This window comes from Leuresthes tenuis, unplaced genomic scaffold, assembly GCF_036924035.1.
Source record: "Leuresthes tenuis unplaced genomic scaffold, fLeuTen1.0.hap1 SCAF_1, whole genome shotgun sequence".
Classification (NCBI taxonomy): Eukaryota; Metazoa; Chordata; class Actinopteri; order Atheriniformes; family Atherinopsidae; genus Leuresthes; species Leuresthes tenuis.
This window is the reverse complement of record NW_027325355.1, coordinates 12,666,044-12,685,996: the sequence shown is the minus strand read 5'-3', so window position 1 is coordinate 12,685,996 and position 19,953 is coordinate 12,666,044. Positions and strand designations below refer to the sequence as shown.

At 42.7% G+C, this 19,953-nt stretch overlaps 2 protein-coding genes across 5 annotated transcripts in view; both read left to right on the top strand.

Moving 5' to 3' along the window:
* Positions 1 to 19,953, top strand: part of LOC140292301 (uncharacterized) — a 148,407-nt gene that overhangs the window by 86,616 nt on the left and 41,838 nt on the right. The gene's annotated exons all lie outside the window — the stretch shown is intronic.
* Positions 354 to 19,953, top strand: part of LOC140295807 (uncharacterized) — a 38,075-nt gene continuing 18,475 nt past the window's right edge. The window contains exons 1-6 of the mRNA XM_072379682.1: positions 354 to 487; positions 1,442 to 1,520; positions 1,683 to 1,890; positions 2,055 to 3,837; positions 17,599 to 17,737; positions 18,980 to 19,656. Coding sequence (XP_072235783.1) covers positions 420 to 487; positions 1,442 to 1,520; positions 1,683 to 1,890; positions 2,055 to 3,837; positions 17,599 to 17,737; positions 18,980 to 19,656 — 2,954 coding nt within the window. The 5' untranslated portion in view covers positions 354 to 419. The remainder of the gene's footprint in view (positions 488 to 1,441; positions 1,521 to 1,682; positions 1,891 to 2,054; positions 3,838 to 17,598; positions 17,738 to 18,979; positions 19,657 to 19,953) is intronic.

Genomic DNA, 19,953 nt, shown 5'->3' with positions numbered 1-19,953 from the left:
CAATGTTCTATTAATCTACATTAATTACATAGTTTCGTGTCCTTCAAAATAAAATACTTGGCACACACAGATAGTTTTATGCCGACCGTGGCAGAATGAATCTGATCACACAAACAGTAAAGACTAAGTCAGGGAACCATGCTGAAAGCTCAGAGCTTCAGTCTTCCTGTTTTCTCTCAGGTAAAAGTACATCCAGCTTCCAGTTTCACACACCTGCTGACGTCTGCCTGCAGAGTGGCAGAGCTGCCACAAGGGGGCGCTGTAACATTGTTCCACAGCAGCCACACTGACTCTCTGACGGGCCGTCTCACTGCAGACTCAAACACTATCACTGAATACTTTAGTTTGAAGAAAACAAGTGTTTTTCTGTCAGGATCCAGCAGAGATTCAGACCTGGACCTGAACCCAGCTGTGTGTCCATGAAGAGTGACCGGTCAATGGATCATCGTAATGACTTCAAATCAGACCAACATCCATCCTTTAAGAGGTGAGCTGAGTGTAAATGTTGTAACAGAGTAAAATGTAGCAGAGTCAGTTTGAACAGTTTTTATTCCAACATGTGTTTAATGTGAGCTCAGCTCTGTTTCACATCCATTTCTATGTTCATATGTGAAGCGGTGTGTGTTGGATGTTTTCCACAAACACAGCAGTCACAGAGGAAAGAATGGATGTTGCAGGAGGTGTTTCTGAGTGTCTGTAGGACACCAGCTGGTCCAGCAGGTGTCACCTTTGTGCTTTGGCTCTTAACACAGTGTAGGAAGTGTGAAGCAGCTGACTTCTAACGTAAAGTCAGGTCTGTTTTAGGTGGTTGAAATATAGACAAACAAACATGGTTTTGAATATCTTATAAGAATTTCAAAAATATCCTTTTAAATGTTTTGTCATCACTTGTCTTTTTGTCTTTTGAGTGCAGTGCTGAAATTATTTTGTGTTCTTTAGAAAGCTGGAAAAACCAGGCTCACCTGAACCTAAACCCAGCTCCGAGTGCCAGAAGACTGATCGATCTATAATACATACTCCAGGGAAAAGGCTCCACCCAGATGTTCAAAGGTACAACTTTACGAACACAGATAAAGTTCTCTCAGTGACGAGTCTGTTTTAAACATCTATCTGTCTAACACATACCAGTACAACCAGTCTGATCCAAGCACACACTGGCTCTGGCTGCCTTGCTCCAGGGCACTTCAGCAGGGAGGGAAAGCTTTCTGAAGGGGTTGCTGAGAGCTGTTGGACCCAACCAAAGTGAGCTGAAAGCTCCAAGCAGCTGCAGACTGAGCTGTTGATTCTCAGTGGGATCAGCAGGACTAGTAAAGCTTTCCCACTGCAGGGAGTCCTCTGATTCACTGTTCACATCCACACATCACTTCATGGAGCTTTACCTTGTGTTTGTCTCTGTGTGGACAGACAGAATGTGAGCTCATTCTTCATGATTCCTCCACAGAGTGGACCAGCAGAGCTCAGAGGTTCCCAGTGGTCAGTCTGCCCAGCAGCATCGAACACAGCTGGACTCCATATTTATGGTCTGTACATGTACAACAACTACTTTTCCATCTATTCTGTTCACAGTCATCTCCATGCTGCACTTTGTAGACCAGTGGTTTGTCAGTGTGTCCAACATGGATCTGATGTTTGGCTCCATGATTTCAGTCTGATTGGCTCATTCATATAGTATTCTGTTCCAGCTGCTGGAGGACAACATGGTCACTTTTGTGAAGGAGGAGCTGAAGAAGATGCAGAAGGTTCTGAGTCCAGATTACCCAGAATACTTAGAGAGTCAGAAGGGGGATGAGGATGAAGAGCAGAGGAGCAGCAGAGAGGCATTAGTGAAGATCACAGTTCACTTCCTGAGGAGAATGAAGCAGGAGGAGCTGGCTGATCGTCTGCAGAGCAGTAAGAGGATTTCTCTAAAGATTTAACCTGCTGGATAAAATACACATTTACTGATGTCTCAACACACAGAACAACACATGTTCAAATACTTATTCTCAGAGAAATGAAAAGTTTGAAGATTTTCTGTGTATTGTATTGACTGATCTTATTTGTTGTTTATTTAGAACTTTTTGACCCAGTTTTCCAACATAAATCTGCTCTGAAGAAGAAGTTCCAGTGTGTGTTTGAGGGGATTCCTAAAGCAGGAAACCCAACCCTTCTGAATCAGATCTACACAGAGCTCTACATCACAGAGGGAGGGACTGGAGAGGTCAATGATGAACATGAGATCAGACACATTGAAACAGCATCCAGGAAAGCAGGCAGAGCAGAAACAACCATCAGACAAGAAGACATCTTTAAACTCCCACCTGGAAGAGATGAACCAATCAGAACAGTGATGACAAAGGGAGTGGCTGGCATTGGGAAAACAGTCTTAACACAGAAGTTCACTCTGGACTGGGCTGAAGGCAAAGCCAACCAGGACATCCAGTTCATGTTTCCATTCACTTTCAGAGAGCTGAATGTGCTGAAAGAGAAAAAGTTCAGCTTGGTGGAGCTTGTTCATCACTTCTTTACTGAAACCAAAGAAGCAGGAATCTGCAGCTTTGAAGTGTTCCAGGTTGTGTTCATCTTTGACGGTCTGGATGAGTGTCGACTTCCTCTGGACTTCCACAACAAGGAGCCCCTGACTGATGTTACAGAGTCCACCTCAGTGGATGTGCTGCTGACAAACCTCATCAGAGGGAAACTGCTTCCCTCTGCTCGCCTCTGGATAACCACACGACCTGCAGCAGCCAATCAGATCCCTCCTGACTGTGTTGGCATGGTGACAGAGGTCAGAGGGTTCACTGACCCACAGAAGGAGGAGTACTTCAGGAAGAGATTCAGAGATAAGAAGCAGGCCAGCAGCATCATCTCCCACATCCAGACATCACGAAGCCTCCACATCATGTGCCACATCCCAGTCTTCTGCTGGATCACTGCTACAGTTCTGGAGGATGTGTTGAAAACCAGAGAGGGAGGAGAGCTGCCCAAGTCCCTGACTGAGATGTACATCCACTTCCTGGTGGTTCAGGCCAAAGTGAAGAAGGTCAAGTATGATGGAGGAGCTGAGACAGATCCACACTGGAGTCCAGAGAGCAGGAAGATGATTGAGTCTCTGGGAAAACTGGCTTTTGAGCAGCTGCAGAAAGGAAACCTGATCTTCTATGAATCAGACCTGACAGAGTGTGGCATCGATATCTCAGCAGCCTCAGTGTGCTCAGGAGTGTTCACACAGATCTTTATAGAGGAGAGAGGGCTGTACCAGGAGAAGGTGTTCTGCTTCATCCATCTGAGTGTTCAGGAGTTTCTGGCTGCTCTTCATGTCCATCTGACCTTCATCAACTCTGGAGTCAACCTGATGGAAGAACAATCAAAGTCTCAGGAGTCTGAAACACTAAAAGAGACTCTCTTCTTCCAGAGTGCTGTGAACAAGGCCTTACAGAGTCCAAATGGACACCTGGACCTGTTCCTCCGCTTCCTCCTGGGCCTTTCACTGCAGACCAATCAGAGTCTCCTACGAGGCCTACTGACACAGACAGGAAGTAGCTCACAGACCAATCAGGAAACAGTTGATTACATCAAGAAGAAGTTCAGTGAGAATCTGTCTCCAGAGAGAAGCATCAATCTGTTCCACTGTCTGAATGAACTGAATTATCGTTCTCTAGTGGAGCAGATCCAACAGTCCCTGAGTTCAGGAAGTCTCTCCACAGATAAACTGTCTCCTGCTCAGTGGTCAGCTCTGGTCTTCATCTTACTGTCATCAGGAAAAGATCTGGATGTGTTTGACCTGAAGAAATACTCTGCTTCAGAGGAGGCTCTTCTGAGGCTGTTGCCAGTGGTCAAAGCCTCCAGCAAAGCTCTGTAAGCACAGATATAGAGGGATATGTATGAATATACTGCTGTTGTTTTTATAGGAGAGAAAGTCACAGATTATTGCTTATCTCATTATTCCCTCCTCAGACTGAGTAGCTGTAACCTCTCAGATGAAGGATGTGCAGCTCTGTCCTCAGCTCTCAGCTCCCAGTCCTCCAGTCTGACAGAACTGGACCTGAGTAACAACAACCTGCAGGATTCAGGGGTGAGGCAGTTGTCTGCTGGACTGAAGAATCAAAACTGCAGACTGGAAACACTCAGGTCAGGATTCATCAAACTGTTTTTATAAACAGCTGACAGAACACCTGTGGATGGTCTTTGTATGATTGTTACAGCAGCTTTAGGCCTCTGACAGCATAAAGAGTTCAGAGGCCTAAACAGCAGATATTTGTGGAGGAGGTCTCCAAGGAGAACATCTGCAGGAACAACAGTGAGAAGTGTCTGTTGGTCCTCTGACCCTGGATCAGATACAGAGATGGGTCCAGGACATGTTAGCCTAGCTTAGCACAAAGACACAAAGTCAGTAATGTGAGACAGTTCCAGTTTCTCTGAACGTTTGATGACATTCAGCTTCAGTTTCAGAGCAGTTCTCTCAGAGTTTCTGTGTTGTTTTGTGTGTCTGCAGCCTGTCAGGCTGTCTGATCACAGAGGAAGGCTGTGCTTCTCTGGCTGAAGCTGTGACCTCCAACCCCTCCCATCTGAGAGAGCTGGACCTGAGCTACAACCATCCAGGAGACTCAGGAGTGAAGCTGCTGACGGCTGCACTGAAGGATCCACATAAACTCAGGTATGGAGAGGCCTGCTGTAGCCACACACAATGTCTGATAGAGGAGGAAGAGCTGGAAACATGTTCTCTGTCCTGCACTCAGCCCTGTGTTTTTGCTTCCTGCTGAGTGTTACATGAACAATCACACATGTAGGAGCCTTTTTCCTTTGCTCACAGCAGAAACTCTGGTTGAACAGAAACAGCAGATATTTGTGGAGGAGGTCTCCAAGGAGAACATCTGCTGGAACAACAGTGAGAAGTGTCTGTTGGTCCTCTGACCCTGGATCAGATACAGAGATGGGTCCAGGACATGTTAGCCTAGCTTAGCACAAAGATTTATAAAACCATGTTCACCGTACATCTGGAAATGTGCACATGTGGATTAGACCTGTGTCCCTCACTCCATACGCCCACATGGGGGATCTTCAGCTGGACCGGCTCTCTGACAGCTCCAACACATTCAAAGAACAGTGTGTGGAACTGGATGTGTTTCAGCTCAGAGATAAAACCACCAGAGCAAACTTCAACAATCCTCTGAGCTCTACATGACTTGATATCAGACTTACTGACAGAGCCACACAGTACCAGGTCCAAAGAGTTCTGCCCTTCTGTGGTTCTGACCGTCCTTCCAGATGAGAACCAAGTAGACCAAAGTTGAACTGGAGCTGTGTTTGGTTGTTCTTCATCCCATCTCTGGCTGGGAGGAAGAAAAGGAAAAAAAGGTGGGGGACAATCCAATAAACACTATCCAAGGAATTCCAGAGAAACAGGAAGAGAGGGACACTGGGGGAAGGAGAGGAAGAGGCTGGAGGCTTTTCAGTCTGTTTCAGATTCCTGAAAAGTGATCAGGCTGAAATAAATGAGGGATTCTGATCAATAAAATCACAACACCTGGCAGCTGATATACTTCCAATGACTATAGATTCTCCTCTGATCTTATTCTGAGCCTTTAATGTTCAGTGTGGAGGGTGGGATGAGGGGAGTGTTTCTAGTCTAACTTTTCTAGATGAATGTCTTCCCCTGGCTGGCTGTGCAGCATTCAGATGGACCAATGGGTCTGAGAAAGGATCTGAATGTTTGGCTGCCCTGAAACATACTGAGAGGAGGAGTCAGCAGAAACAATGTGACCATCAGGAGAGCCCATGATGTCAGAAACTGAAGTGATTTCATTAGAATTCTTAAAGCTCATATTTGGATTCAGAAATGAGGGAAAAATCAAAGTGAAAATTCTTCCAAACTTGAAGAATTGAATTCAGAGACAGAAACTTCATCTCCATAATCTGACTGCAGAAGACATTTGGTGCTTTTAAACTTCAGAATGAGCTCAGAAAGATTTCCTTCCATCCATCGTTCTTCTCTTTATTCACTTTCTTTTCTTTCCTCCTTTTTCTGAGATAAATCAAATAATGAAAGCATCTCTGCATGAGTCCATAATCTGCTGTGCAGAGATGATTGAAAGGAGTTTTGTACGTTTCAGTGTTGATCAAATAGCTTTCATTCTAGTTTTCAGATGCTCCATTCCAGTGGATGTATCCAGATGTTGGACTGTTCCTTTCTCAGTGTGGAACAATGTGTGTGTGAGAGCCATATAATGTCCATGTTTGCATGCTGAAAGAGACTCTGTGCTGCTCTGACCCCCTCCTCCTTTCAGGGTGGAGCCTGCTGGAGAACGATGGTTGACACCAGGTCTGAGGAAGTGTAAGTGTGTTCTTCATCTGATTCATGACATCCAACCATCTTCACACTGTCACATCACTCATTGATAAAGTGCACAGATGATAGATCAATAACTGCAGCTGGATTGTGTTTGTTCTCTCCATCAGATTCCTGTCAACTCACAATCGACACAAACACAGTGAACAGAAACCTGAAACTGTCTGACAACAACAGGAAGGTGACATGTGTGGAGGAGGTTCAGTCATATCCTGATCATCCAGACAGATTTGATGACTGGTGTCATCAGCTGCTGTGTAGAAATATTCTGACTGGTCGCTGTTACTGGGAGGTCGAGTGGAGAGGAAAGGTTTATATATCAGTGAGTTACAGAGGAATCAGAAGGAGAGGAGAAGACTGTTTGTTTGGATACAATGATCAGTCCTGGAGTCTGAGGTGCTCTGATGGAGGTTACTCTGTCTTTCACAATAACAGAGGAACACACATCTCCTCCTCCTCCTCCTCCTCCTCCTCCTCCTCCTCCTCCTCCTCCTCCTCCTCCTCCTCCTCCTCCTCCTCTGTCTCTAACAGAGCAGCAGTGTATGTGGACCGTCCTGCTGGCACTCTGTCCTTCTACAGAGTCTCCTCTGACACACTGATCCACCTCCACACCTTCAACACCACATTCACTGAGGAACCTCTGCATCCTGGATTTACAGTCTGGTCACCTGTTTCCTGGTTGTCTCTGTGTTGAGTATAAAGAGTTTCCTCCTGTCAGAGAATCACTGTTGAACAGATAGTTCAGTCTGTACATGTCTGTCTCTTTCACTCAGAAACACCTTTTCAGATTCATGGATTCAGTCACTTTCTGTTTGAAACTCTTCTAAATGATTCCTTGGAAACTTCTTCCTCTTCCAGTCCTTTAAAGATGGAAGCTGCCATTCTTCCAGGATGTTGTTTTTCTGTGTGTTTCCAGTCAAAGCTTCACACTGAATATCAGTATGTTGTGTTTCTCTGCAGCTCACTTCAACTGAGACCATTCAGTTCATGTCAGCTGCAGTTAGTTTGCTGCACATGTGACAAACTGTGACATCAGAGAGGAATCACTGAGCTGCAATCAGCCAAGATGAATTTCCAACCTGCTGACAGATCTTCACTGATTCTGCTCCAATGTTTAGGGACTCTGGTTTAAACTGATAGAATTACTCAGTTCTGTCAGAGACAGTCGAGTTCTGTTCGAAAACTTTCTTCCTGGTTAACTTGTCATAGGTGTGATGACTCTGTGATGACACCAGCAGAGAGTTTGACCCAAAGCCTGTCTCATACATCTCACTAAGACCTCAGAAAATTGGGTCAAATTGTTGGGGGGGGTGGGGGGGGGGGGGGTGGATGTGTCTTTCTATTCAAATGTGTTTTAGTTTGTGTTGCAAAAGCTTTTAAAAAAACATGGATCATATAAAGAAAGAAGCAGAACTGAGTGTTTGTGTTAATATGGTGTTATCTATTCAAAATATTGTTTTCATTATCTGTTCTGTCTTCTCTGTTAATTATTCACAATAATAAAGCTGAACTTCAACCTAAATGCAGCCGTGCTTCCTTAAAGCGTAAATGATTCAATGAATCTGATGCTGATGTTTCACAGAGATGTTACTACACTGTTGTTTGTTTGATTGTTGAAGATTTGGATCATATATTGATATCTGACTGGAGTTATTTACCCCATTAAATGTGTAAATCTTCCACCTCTCCGTTAAAACAAAACTTGTTTCTGCAGAGAGTTTTATTCTGAAATAACTGAGTCATGCTTTTCTATCAGGATCCATCACAGACCAGATTTCCTGGAAGCTGAAAAACAGCTGGAAGGTCGCGCACGTGTGATGATCCAGACACTGATGTTTAATCACTGATTATCACTGGTTATTTAGATATTTAAGAGTTGACAAAATTCTTGGTTTTCCTGCTGCAAACATTCAACACATTAGTTTTTAAGAGGTACAAAGCAAAATGTTGCAAAGGTGAAAATCTTTCTCTCACAGCGGTTGTGTTTTTCTGAGCGGTCTGATGTCTGTCCCGCAACCAACTGGACTGGAAACGTCACTAAAACAATGAAGCTGCTGTTTTAGCAGCCTCATGAAGTCGAGTGTCGTCCTGCTGTGAAAAACAGCAGCTGAGAGCTCAGATCAGGCATGAGGAGGGAAAACTGGGCAGAAACCTTCAAACACACCAGACTGAGAGCTGAAAGCACCCAACCACAGAGCCACAGCCAGGACCAGGACCCACAACCAGAACCAGGTACCATAGCTTTGGCAGAACTAACAATTAGCCACTTTAAATATGTTTTAAGGCTGTTAAAATGTTTTAATTTTACACTGATTAGGGTCAAATGTGGAACTAACTAATACAAAGAGTCTTCAAGGTCAGATTACAGTTTAAGTACAGATGGTTCACGCTTTGTTGTCCTCTGGTGGGACCATAAAGATGTGAAATGACAGCTGATCATCATGCTGATCTGTCATGTTCATGTTAGCTGCACCAAATAGAGAATTTAAAAAAAAAAGTATCACATACAGATATATTAATACTAACAGATTAAAAACAAGCCAAAAGTAACATAAAATCCCCAAAATACAAACTTCTACACTGCTATGTCTTTCTAGAAGTTTAAAGTAGAGAGTGAAACCTACTTTGAAGCTGACTCAGGTTCAGGTTGCTTCTTTCTGACCAGCAGCTGCAGCAGTTTCACCTCTGAAATCAATCTAAAGCAGTGTTTGTGCATGGAGTTTGTATTTTCTGTCAGTTTTGAACTGACGAAGGTGAAATGAGGACTCAGCTGATTGGAAACGTTTAGTTCATGATCCTTTTTAATGTGGTATAAACACAGCTTGAATGAATGCATGGACTTGATCTTTATCTGAGTGCATTTTAGATCAGACAGTTATTGCTCATTTAAATACAACTTATTCCTCAGAAGTTCATAAAACCATTCTTATCATCCAAGCTCTGCTTGAGCCACATTATTAACTGATATCATTCATCATAAAGCAATTCACTTTACATTTAGCATCCTACAGATGTAAATAATCTCTTCTCAAAGTGGTGCAGAGATGGTGGTTAGGTTGCTTGTTTGGTGGCTTCTGCTGCCTCGTGTTAACCTCGGCTCCCCATAGGACTGATGCTCACTTCAGACTGTGCAATGATTTCTGCACCAGACACGGGCAGAAACACCATATATACAAATGCATTTGGATAGTTCCAGACATGTGTAGTTATAGATATGTTTGGAAGCACACAGCAACACTCCCACATCAGCCAGCACGACAGAAACTGACATAAAGTGGCGTCCTAAAACAGATGCCAGCTATAAAAGAGGGAAAGAAGACTGAACTCAGCCTTGAACAAGTTTAAGTTTGAACTTGCACAACACTGCTCAGAGTATTTAGTATTCAGGAGTATTTTACAGCAAAAATCAGCATTTGGATACATGTCATTAAACTTGTTTAATAAGGGTTGTATCGCATCGCATTAAAAGGCAAAACAGTGGAAATTAGTTTCATTACAAACTCCTGATCCAGCCTCATTTCTTTCTTACTGTCCTGTCTTCTTTAAAGTGGTCCTGATCAATAGTTCTCCAGCTTTCTGAAGGAGTTTTTCTTTGGACATTTTCCGTCCAGTCCTGGTACCTGAGCATTTTCAGAGGAATGTGTTTTTAAGGTCACTTAACTCTGAACTATGAATGATTCAAGCAGAAAAAAAGGCTCCTAACCCAAGGGATGGACCAGCAAAACCTGACACAGGACCTGAGAGATGCATCTGGACCTTCAGCTGATCCATCTACTGTTGGCCCAAGCCTCATCAGAAATGGTCTCCATGGAAGGGTGGCTGTCAAGAAGCCGTTCTTAAGGAAGGGAAACAGGGAGAAAAGGCTGAGCTATGCCAAATGACACAAGAAGTGGACTGAAAATCAGTGGCAACAGGTCTTATGGAGGCATGAATCCTCCCCAGAGCCTGGACCTTAACATTATTGAAGCAGTGTGGGATCATCTGACAGAGAACAGAACAAAAGGCAGCCGACATCCAAAGAAGAGCTTTGGGATGTCCTTCAAGGAGCCTGGAGAACTATTCCTGAAGAATACTTAAATAAATAACAGAATCCTGGCAAAACATTAAGGAATGAGGTGTGTTTTAAGACTTTTGACCACAGTACTTTATATAATCTGCATATTCCAAAAAGTTGAGAACTTTTGAGTCTGCACAAGCTGGACATCCTCTGAGTGAGGAGTCACAGGAGCAGCAGAGACCTCTGACTGCTCGTTTAACAACAGGATATTTTCTTTGTTGGGTGTCTTGGAAACAGCAGAGACCTGGGATTGAGCGTTTTCTGAGCTCGGTGTTACAGCTTCTGGCCTGTTGGCGGCTTCCTCAGATCTTTCCTCTTTGCCACTTTCAAAGGGAAATATGTAGAAACCCTCAGACTCATTCTCCAGAATCTCTTCATCTACTCTGTCACCCCACAGAAGTGCAGGAGAGGATATTTTGGTTTGACTCAAAAAGGACTTTTTAAGTAAGTGTTGTTTTTCAGGCGGTTTGTCTTTCAGGCTTTTATAAACTACAGTGATGTCATGTCCTTTGATGACATGTTTCCACTATGATGTCATGCAGAACTGTGAGGTCATAATCAGTGATGACATCACTTCTTGTGATGTCATCACTGATCAGAATCAGCATGTAAATGATAAAGTGTCTTCCTGTGGATGTTCTCAGATATGTACAGTATGAACACTGTGATCCTTTCCCACATGTCCCAGCTGCTGCTGGAATAAAGTCCATTCCTCCTTTAAAAAGTTTAATGAGCTCTTCATGAAAACACTTCCAGCAGCACTTGTTGTTTCACAGCTTTCAGCAGATTTCACCTCATCATTTCACTTTATTCCATTTTAAAAGACAGATCTTGGACTGATCTAAGGTCAGGATTTTGTCCTTCTAGCAGCAGCTTATCAGGACGCTGATTTTGTTGGACAGATATTCATCAGTTTCCTGTGGATGTTTCTGCTTCCCAGAGGATGAATCCAGAGTGCACTGAGACTGAGGCAGGAGCAGGAAAACTTCCTAAATTCATGTGAAGTCTTTGTACCACATTACAGCTCAGAAACAGAACACATGCACAGTGAGGGCATGATGCTCAACACGTTTCTCAAAGCATTTACACAAGGACATTCATTATGTGCTGACAGTGATATGATTTCCTTCCCCTGACACTGAAATAACGATCATCTTTAAATGATTTCATGTCACTTTTAGATCCATCAGCTCCACGGTTTTATATCTCTACATGTTAAGTATAAGGCAGCTTTCACAGCGAGCTATGTGGCAAATATCTGGAAACAACTGAGACTAACTACCTGAAAAATCCAGTTTCTACAAAGATAGCTCATATACACAGTTCTGTTGGAATGTTTCTGTACAGTCATCATGGACATTAATGTCATTTCCATTTAGTCATTTAGCAGATGCTTTGATCCAAAGTGACTCACAGGTGAGGAAACAACATCCCAGTGCAGTCAGGCATACCTCTCATTTCCCTGTATTTGTGTCCATCCTCCAGACTCCTGTGGATCCTTTTTACCTCACGCTAAAAAAGCCAATATCACAGACGGAGAAAAGTTAGATCATGAGAGAGAAAAAAACTCTCTGTGAACAAAGCAAGGAGGTCAGTAAATAAGTCTACACCTCATTACAGTGGTTAATATTTCTGTCTGAATACGTTTTTGTTTGCATCTGTGTGGTTGTGGACATATTTGATCTAAGGGAACTTCAGATTGAAACCTCGCCAGTGAAGAACTGAATGTAGCACAACGTGTTGGTGTAAAAGACCACTCTGATGCTTAGAAGTCCATACTCCCACCAACTAGTTTAAAACTGAATAATCCTTTCAGGTGAGAGATGAAACGTCTTCAAGAACCAAGAAGAAGAAGAAGTTGCCCTTATTCAGGCTCTTACCCACAAAGTGTCACCGTGAGGAGCCCCCTTTCCAATCAGTAAACCTTCTTCTAAAAAAGTAGCCCTGAACAGCTGCCTCCAGCTCCTCTGAGGGACACACCTGCTGAACTGGTCATTGACACGAAAATAAAAAGGCTGCAGACAGACCAAAACTCCTGCTTTGGAGATGAACCCTCTGTGTAATGTTCTCACAGTTCATGAAAGAATATTATAAAATAACAATGATTTTAATCATCTGTAATTATACTGGGGCAGCTGCTTATCTGAAGTGTTGCATATGTCACTGTGATCTATGTTATTAATGTCCAAAGACATGTGAGCTGTGTTTAGATTTAGCCAAAAGCTGAAGTGGAGAAGAAGATCTTGGAATAAAGAAAGAGGAAAGGATGGTGCACAGTTTTTACAGTAATGAATGACACACAGTGGTTCTAACGGCGCCCTGGAGCTGTTCACATCTGGTCTTAACGTGATGATCAGAAAAGTGGACTAAGTACATCTGTGTACACGTTCAACAAAGATCCAGCAGCTCTTTTCTCCACTGTGGAAACCTCTCGGCCAAACTCTGTAGTTCTTGTGATGAGAGATATCAACTCATGTAACCTCTCCCAGGAACTGACGAGCTCCAAACAGCTGGTGACATGCGCCATGCAGGACAGCAACACACTGGACCACTTCTACTCCACCATAAAACCCTCATACCGCTCCATCCCCCACGCTGCCCTTGGACACTCCGACCACTGCATCATACAGATGGTCCCCACATACAGGCAGCAACTGAGAAGGGCCAAACCATCCAGGACTACAGTAAGGAGGTGGACTCCAGAGGCAAGGGACATGCTTCAGGACTACTGACTGGGAGTCACTGAGGGGCCCTGAGGATGACAACGGCAGCTTTTCTGACACTGTATGTTCCTGCATCAGCTTCTGTGAGCAGGTCTGCTTCCCAACCAAAACCATCACAAGGCACAATAACCAAAAGCCCTGGTTCTCCAAGCAGCTCAGAGAGCTCAGGCGCCGGAAAGAGCAGGCGTACAGAGAGGGTGACATGGACACATTCAGGCTGAAATCCTCCTCTTCCAAGCTGGCTCCATCCTCTTGCATATCGTTCTCTCCTCACTCTGCTCAATCTCAAAACTATCTCTCTCTCACTTAACTCCACAAACTATCTCCAAACTTTATTAACGCTATCCAAACTCTAGTATCCAAACTCTATCCAAACCCTGAACTGACTTCTTCATCGAAAAAACACATTTTAAATGGAGACTGAGGGTTTTATATACCTGTCAGTACTCTCGGCAAAATCTGAACCGCTTCCTTAAGCAGTCACGTGGAACGGCCAGGTAGCGAGGCTCCTGACGTCATCATTTTCGGCTCCTCCCCTAAATGGTATTGTGCTCAAAGCAGTGCACAATACCAGAAACACTTGAGCTATAGATTTCAATAAGCCGGCCAGATGGACAAGTAAAATGGAGCTTTATCATTTTAGCTGTGTGTGAAACAGACTTCTGGCCCTTTTTCTTCCTCTTTTCTTATCTTTATGGACAGTTTTGACCATCTTGTCACATTTTCCACTAAAGCTGCAGTTTTCTAAACTTATTTCTGTAGTTTTGCAGAAATTTTTTATGATTTAAAAAGTTTGATTATCATTGTAAAATCTAAAATAGTTATTTCCAGGCTGATCTGGATATCATTTGGCTTATTGATAAAACCGTGGAGCGAAAACATGTGATCTGATGTGTTTAATGTACACATGCCACATCTCATGCTTAGATCTTAAAGTGGGACTTAAAGGGGAACTCCAGTATTTTTAATTCTAGACCTTATTTCAGAGGCACCGGGCCCGAGCCCGAGCGGTAAGTCTGCCGCAGCGTGCTTGTGGCACCACTAAAAACAAACTCCTAAAGCCACATTTGGAGCTATTTTGGGTTTAAACAAGGCACACACGGTAAAGTAAATAGACGATGGCCATTACTGTGCAGGCGCTGCCACCAAGCTATAGGAGCCAAAGGAGGCAACACTTCTAACCTCATAAAACACCTGCAGTGTCGTCACCCAGATTTACATGTTGAATACCAGGTTGGTATGCCCTGTTTATTTTCTAATTGGCTTATATTAGGCTATATTCTGCGTGTACAGGCTGAAGAATGAAGAGTTAAAAGATGTCAAAGCACCTAGAAAATACATAAAAAGGGAATCATTTTACAATGTTTATTGTATTTTGTCCTCTGTTTTATTATGATGGAGAAGCATCATTATTGTCAAATACATTTTTTTAAAAGGATTTGTTATCTTATGTTGATTATTTATATTAGTATTATGTTTATCATGCACATAACAACATACGTAATTAATAAGTATTTATAACTTGTACAAATACATTGAAGTTCATGAAAATAATAATAATAAAAAAAAGGCTACAGTATCGCGATAATACTTTGACTTTGTCTGGTAGAGTATCTTGGTTACTTATTTTGGTATCGTGACAACTCTAATTGAGCGTGACATTCACGTTTATCGGTCTTTAGTCACACACTCCCCCACACATTGTATTTCTTGCGCTGAAAAAAAATTATATTATACATTTCTCTGGTGCGCCGCTATCGCTATGGAGACGGCAGGAAACAAACACGACTCTCATGAGTTAAATTCAGTTTTATTTATATAGTGCTAAATTACAACAAATTTCATCTCAAGGCACTTAATATAGTCTAATTCAAGCCGATTGGAGTTAAATTCATTGTTATCATAATCCAATTAAATCCAATTAATTTATTTAAAAATAATCCAATTATCCAATCCAATTAATTGGCTCTAGAAATCTAGAGCCAATTCAAAAACAACAGCCTAGCTAAGGAAACCAACAGATTGCACTGAAACTTGTCTTCGGTCCAATCTCCCGTCCTGAGAGACACGACTCCCTTTTAACAGGAAGAAACCTCTGGCAGAACCAGACTCAGAAAGTGAGGCCATCTGCCTCGACTTGCTGGGGTTTGAGAGAGGAAAGGTGTGACAGATGAGGTCCCCCAGCAGTCTGGGCCTATAGCAGCATAACTATGGGATGTTTCAGGATTACCTGAGCCATCCCTAACTATAAGCTTTATCAAAAAGGGAAGTTTTAAGCCTAATCTTAAAAGTGGAAAAGGTGTCTGCTTCCCAGACATTTACTGGCAGCTTATTCCACAAGAGAGGGGCCTGATAACTGAAGGCTCGGCCTCCCATTCTACTTTTAGAAACTCTGGGAACAACAAGTAAACCTGCAGTTTGGGAGTGAAGTGCTCTGTTAGGAAAATATTTTACAATGAGATATTTTAAGATATGATGGAGCTCGATCATTAAGAGCTTTATATGTGAGGAGAAGAATCTTAAATTCTATTCTGAATTTAACAGAATTTTAAATATTTTGAACTGTGACCTTAGTGGGTCCTTAGTGTGGTTTAACATTCTGCACGCCACCGCTGGATCTTATTGTATGTACTGACGGTTGCAGACAGAGTCCATCAGTCGGAGGACCAGGACCAGAATGGAGCAGCAGAACCAGAATCCAAACCCCTCCACCAAGAACAGAGCCGGCTCATCCTCTGGTTCCACCGGGCTACAGGTCAGTGTGGAGGACATTAAAGACAGAAGGACGAGTGTCGAGGCTCCGTGTATCGTCCGCTTGTTCTGCTTTTACTTCAAATGTGGAAAAAGTGTTTCTTGGTTTCATCTCCTCTCTCTGATACACATGTGCTTAGACTGAACATGTGCTGCAGGCTGAATGATCTGCTGGAAGAAACTCAGTGGCCAGATTGTTGTGGTGGGACGTTTTCTGGCTCTCAGTCTTCAGATTTGAGAGGTTCAGGAGCTAATCTCCATTATTTGTGTTTAAAGTCTCTGGATTACATGAATTAAACCTGGTGGTGGTAATACTTCTGGGTCTTTAATGGTTAGATGACAGGTTTGTAGAACTCTATCTCAATGTGAAGAGTTATTTTAGAGAGAAACGAAGGCTGAGTTAAAACAGTGTTTCTCTGATGGCTGTTGAGCTCAATGGCTGCAGACCTCTGGGTTGTAAGCTGGAACAAAGGGTTAGTTTAAAGAATGTCATGTATTACCACCACTGTTACTTTTATTCATTTAAACCAGGGGTGCCCAACCTTTTTTGACCTAAGATCTACTTTTCAAGTTCTGTAACCTCCCGCGATCTACCAGTCCAGTGTCAATATCGCAAACCCACACCCATCATTTCCAACCTGCAGTAACTAACCACACAACACTTTTTCTTGTTGTCACACAACCACTACACATCACATCAAAAACCCTCTCAAACACACACAGACTTGCACAAATAAGTTGATCCAAAAAGAGCTGTCAGGTTCAAGGCACATCTTCTGAGACTGGGATACTTCTCCTCCACCAGTAGTTTCCAGAACACTACATGCTCTCCAGGTTGATCTCAATGTCATTTTGCAATGTCAGAATCTCATCCTCAAAAGCAGAGCTTTCCAGGTCAAAAAGTTATTTGACTTTGACGGCATTGTCATCAACACCGATACCTGTACTGTAATGGATAACAGTTGGCTGACTGCTCGATGGATACAACGTCAGTAAAACGCCTCTCAAACTCTTACAAGATGCTCTGAACATGCTCCTGATAATGTGCACTGTCAAGCTGTGTCACACCTTTACCGTAACGTTATACTTCTGCTTGCATGTGAGGGAAGTTGTGCAGGTTACCACTCTGCAGCCTGCTTTTAAACTTGTTCACTTTCAGTGAGGAAAGATGCATCTAAAAGCAACTCTGGCTTTGTATGGTAATCCACATGTTTTGAAAGCTTCAGGAAGTTCTTGATTTCAGGGAACAGCTCCATAAATCTGGTAAAACTTTCCCTCTGCTTAACCACCTAACATCCGTGTGAAGCAGCAGGTCTGTGTGCTCAGCATCATTCTCCTCTAAGTGAGCATGGAAAAGCCTTCTCTGCAGACTCCTGGCCTGAACTGAACACAAAATCTTCATTGCAATATTCATCACGTCTTTCATATTTAAAATCTTTCCACCCAACGCTTGCTGGTGAATTATACAATGATCATTCAAGATATCCGAGGAAGATTCACTTTCTTTGCACAGTGCAATGAACCCACTGGTGAGGCCCGTACTGCTGCTTCGAGAAAGGCTTCCTTCACAATTTCGCCGTCTTTGAATGGCTTCTTGTGTTTAGCAAGGACGTGACTGACGCAATAGTTGCGGCCTTACCCTGAAAATGGTAGGTCTTGGTCTCGGTTTCCCCTCAGCCGTGTTAACGTTTAGGAGTGCGTAACTGCTCTGATCGCTAGCTGCTTGCTACTGTTGACAGCTGTCAATTTTCGACCTTCGACTGCGATCAGGAGTGGAGTGGGACACAAAAATCCACCAGGACAATTCTGACTGCACTGGCCCACAACTGGCCAAACCCATCCCCTCCACGTCCCATATATCAACTACGCAAACAAAATGTAAGGACTTGCGTGCGGCCGTAGCCACCGTGATATGACGACACCGCCCCCACTGAGGAACTCAGCTCAAATGTTATGGTAATTTGCAACAATGTGTCCTGTCAACTCACCTGCATCACTAATTGACGCCTGGTTGTTTCGGAATAAATCCATAATTTTTTACCATTTTGATGCACTCTCCTCCAGCATCCGCTTCTTCTTCATTCGGGCTCTCCTTTCTCCTTTCTCTTATTTCCCTCCATCAGGTGTAACACAGAGCAAAACTAACATGCAATTCCGATTCCTCTTCGACCGTATGAACATCCGCTACTTCAATCTTGCCCGCTTTCTCTGACAGCCGCTCATTCATCTCATTCATGTATATATATGTGTGTGTGTATGTGTGTGTATATATATATATATATATATATATATATATATATTGGTTGGAAGTTAATCGGGACTACTTCCATAGCTGTCGGAAATCTTGGAGATATTCACGGGAACAGGCTTGATTGACAACAGTTTTAACTCAATGTGCCGCTCATGAACTTCACACGGCTGCGCAGGACAGTCTGCAGGCTGGTTCTCTTGAGCTCATTGGCCAACCGGGAAATCTCCCGGTTGTCCCTATGGCCACTCCGCCTCTGAACGCAATTGACTGGTTGGGATCTCCTGATTTAAACCAGTGGTCATCAACCTTTTTCAGCCCAACCTCTACATAATGTTTAAGTGAACAACTTGGACAAGCCTGTGCTTCCTTCTATCATTTAGAAATGTTGTACCACAAGTTCCTTTTCAGAAGTTCATCATGACAAAATATAATTAGTAAAAAAGCAAAAAACCCTTAACGTGTGCAGCTCTGTCTGTCAAGGTCCAGTTAGAATATGTTGGTTAGTGTAGGATAGCTTAGAGAAATCTTTTGTGTGAACTTCATGTTACATACTACTTAATATTTTTTACATTGCACAGCACTCTACCTTATTACTGCATACATGGTCTGTTATTTGTACTTACATTTTATACTTATAGCTTATTGTTGTAGCTACTTTTTTGCACATACTAGCATATATTTGATACTTTTTATCCTTATACTTCTTTTAATATTTTCTTATATTAAGACTTTTTTTATTCAGTTTTATTTTATTTTACTGTGTTGTTAGAGAGACCGAAAGTAAATATGTCTATGAATTACACAATTGACAATGAAGCTGACTTTGGCTTTGAAAAACATCTCATTCTTCTTCCTGTCTGTCATTGCAGAAACTTATAGCCAAAGAGGGATCAAGATGGCACTGCTGTAAGCACTGTGGGAAAGTTTTCAAAAGATCGTCACAGCTGAGGTATCATCACAGGCTTCATACTGGAGAGAAACCTTACAGCTGTGGTCAGTGTGGGGCAGCTTTCGCTACATCTTCCCATCTTAAGACACATCAACGTATTCACACAGGAGAGAAACCTTATAGCTGTGGTCAGTGTGGAGCAGCTTTAGCTACATCTTCCCATCTTAAGACACATCAACATATTCACACAGGAGAGAAACCTTACAGCTGTGGTCAGTGTGGGACAGCTTTCACTCAATTATCTAATCTGAAGACACACCAACGTATTCACACAGGAGAGAAACCTTACAGCTGTGGTCAGTGTGGAGCAACTTTCACTACATTTTCCCGTCTTAAGACACACCAACATATTCACACAGGAGAAAAACCTTACAGCTGTGGTCAGTGTGGGGCAGCTTTCACTGAATTATCTAGTCTAAAGAGACACCAACGTATTCACACAGGAGAGAAACCATACAGCTGTGGTCAGTGTGGGGCAGCTTTCACTGAATTATCTAGTCTAAAGAGACACCAACGTATTCACACAGGAGAAAAACCTTACAGCTGTGGTCAGTGTGGAGCAGCTTTCACTCAATTATCTAACCTGAAGAGACACCAGTGTAGTCGCTGCAGATAAATGATTGGTTTAAATTAGGGGTGCAACGGATCAAAAATCTCACGGTTCGCGGATCAGAGTCATGGATCGGATAATTTTTTGTATCGGCAAAAAAAAAAAAAAAAGACGAGACAAATAAACATAAGTTTAATCTTTTTGTTTATTAACACTTTTAAATAATTAAATTAAAATATATAAAAGCATCTTAATGTGCACAAGGCATAATATCTTCTTTTTAACATAATTAATGGAAAACAACTTAAAGTGCAACATAAAAAGGCATATTTCCTTCCTATAAA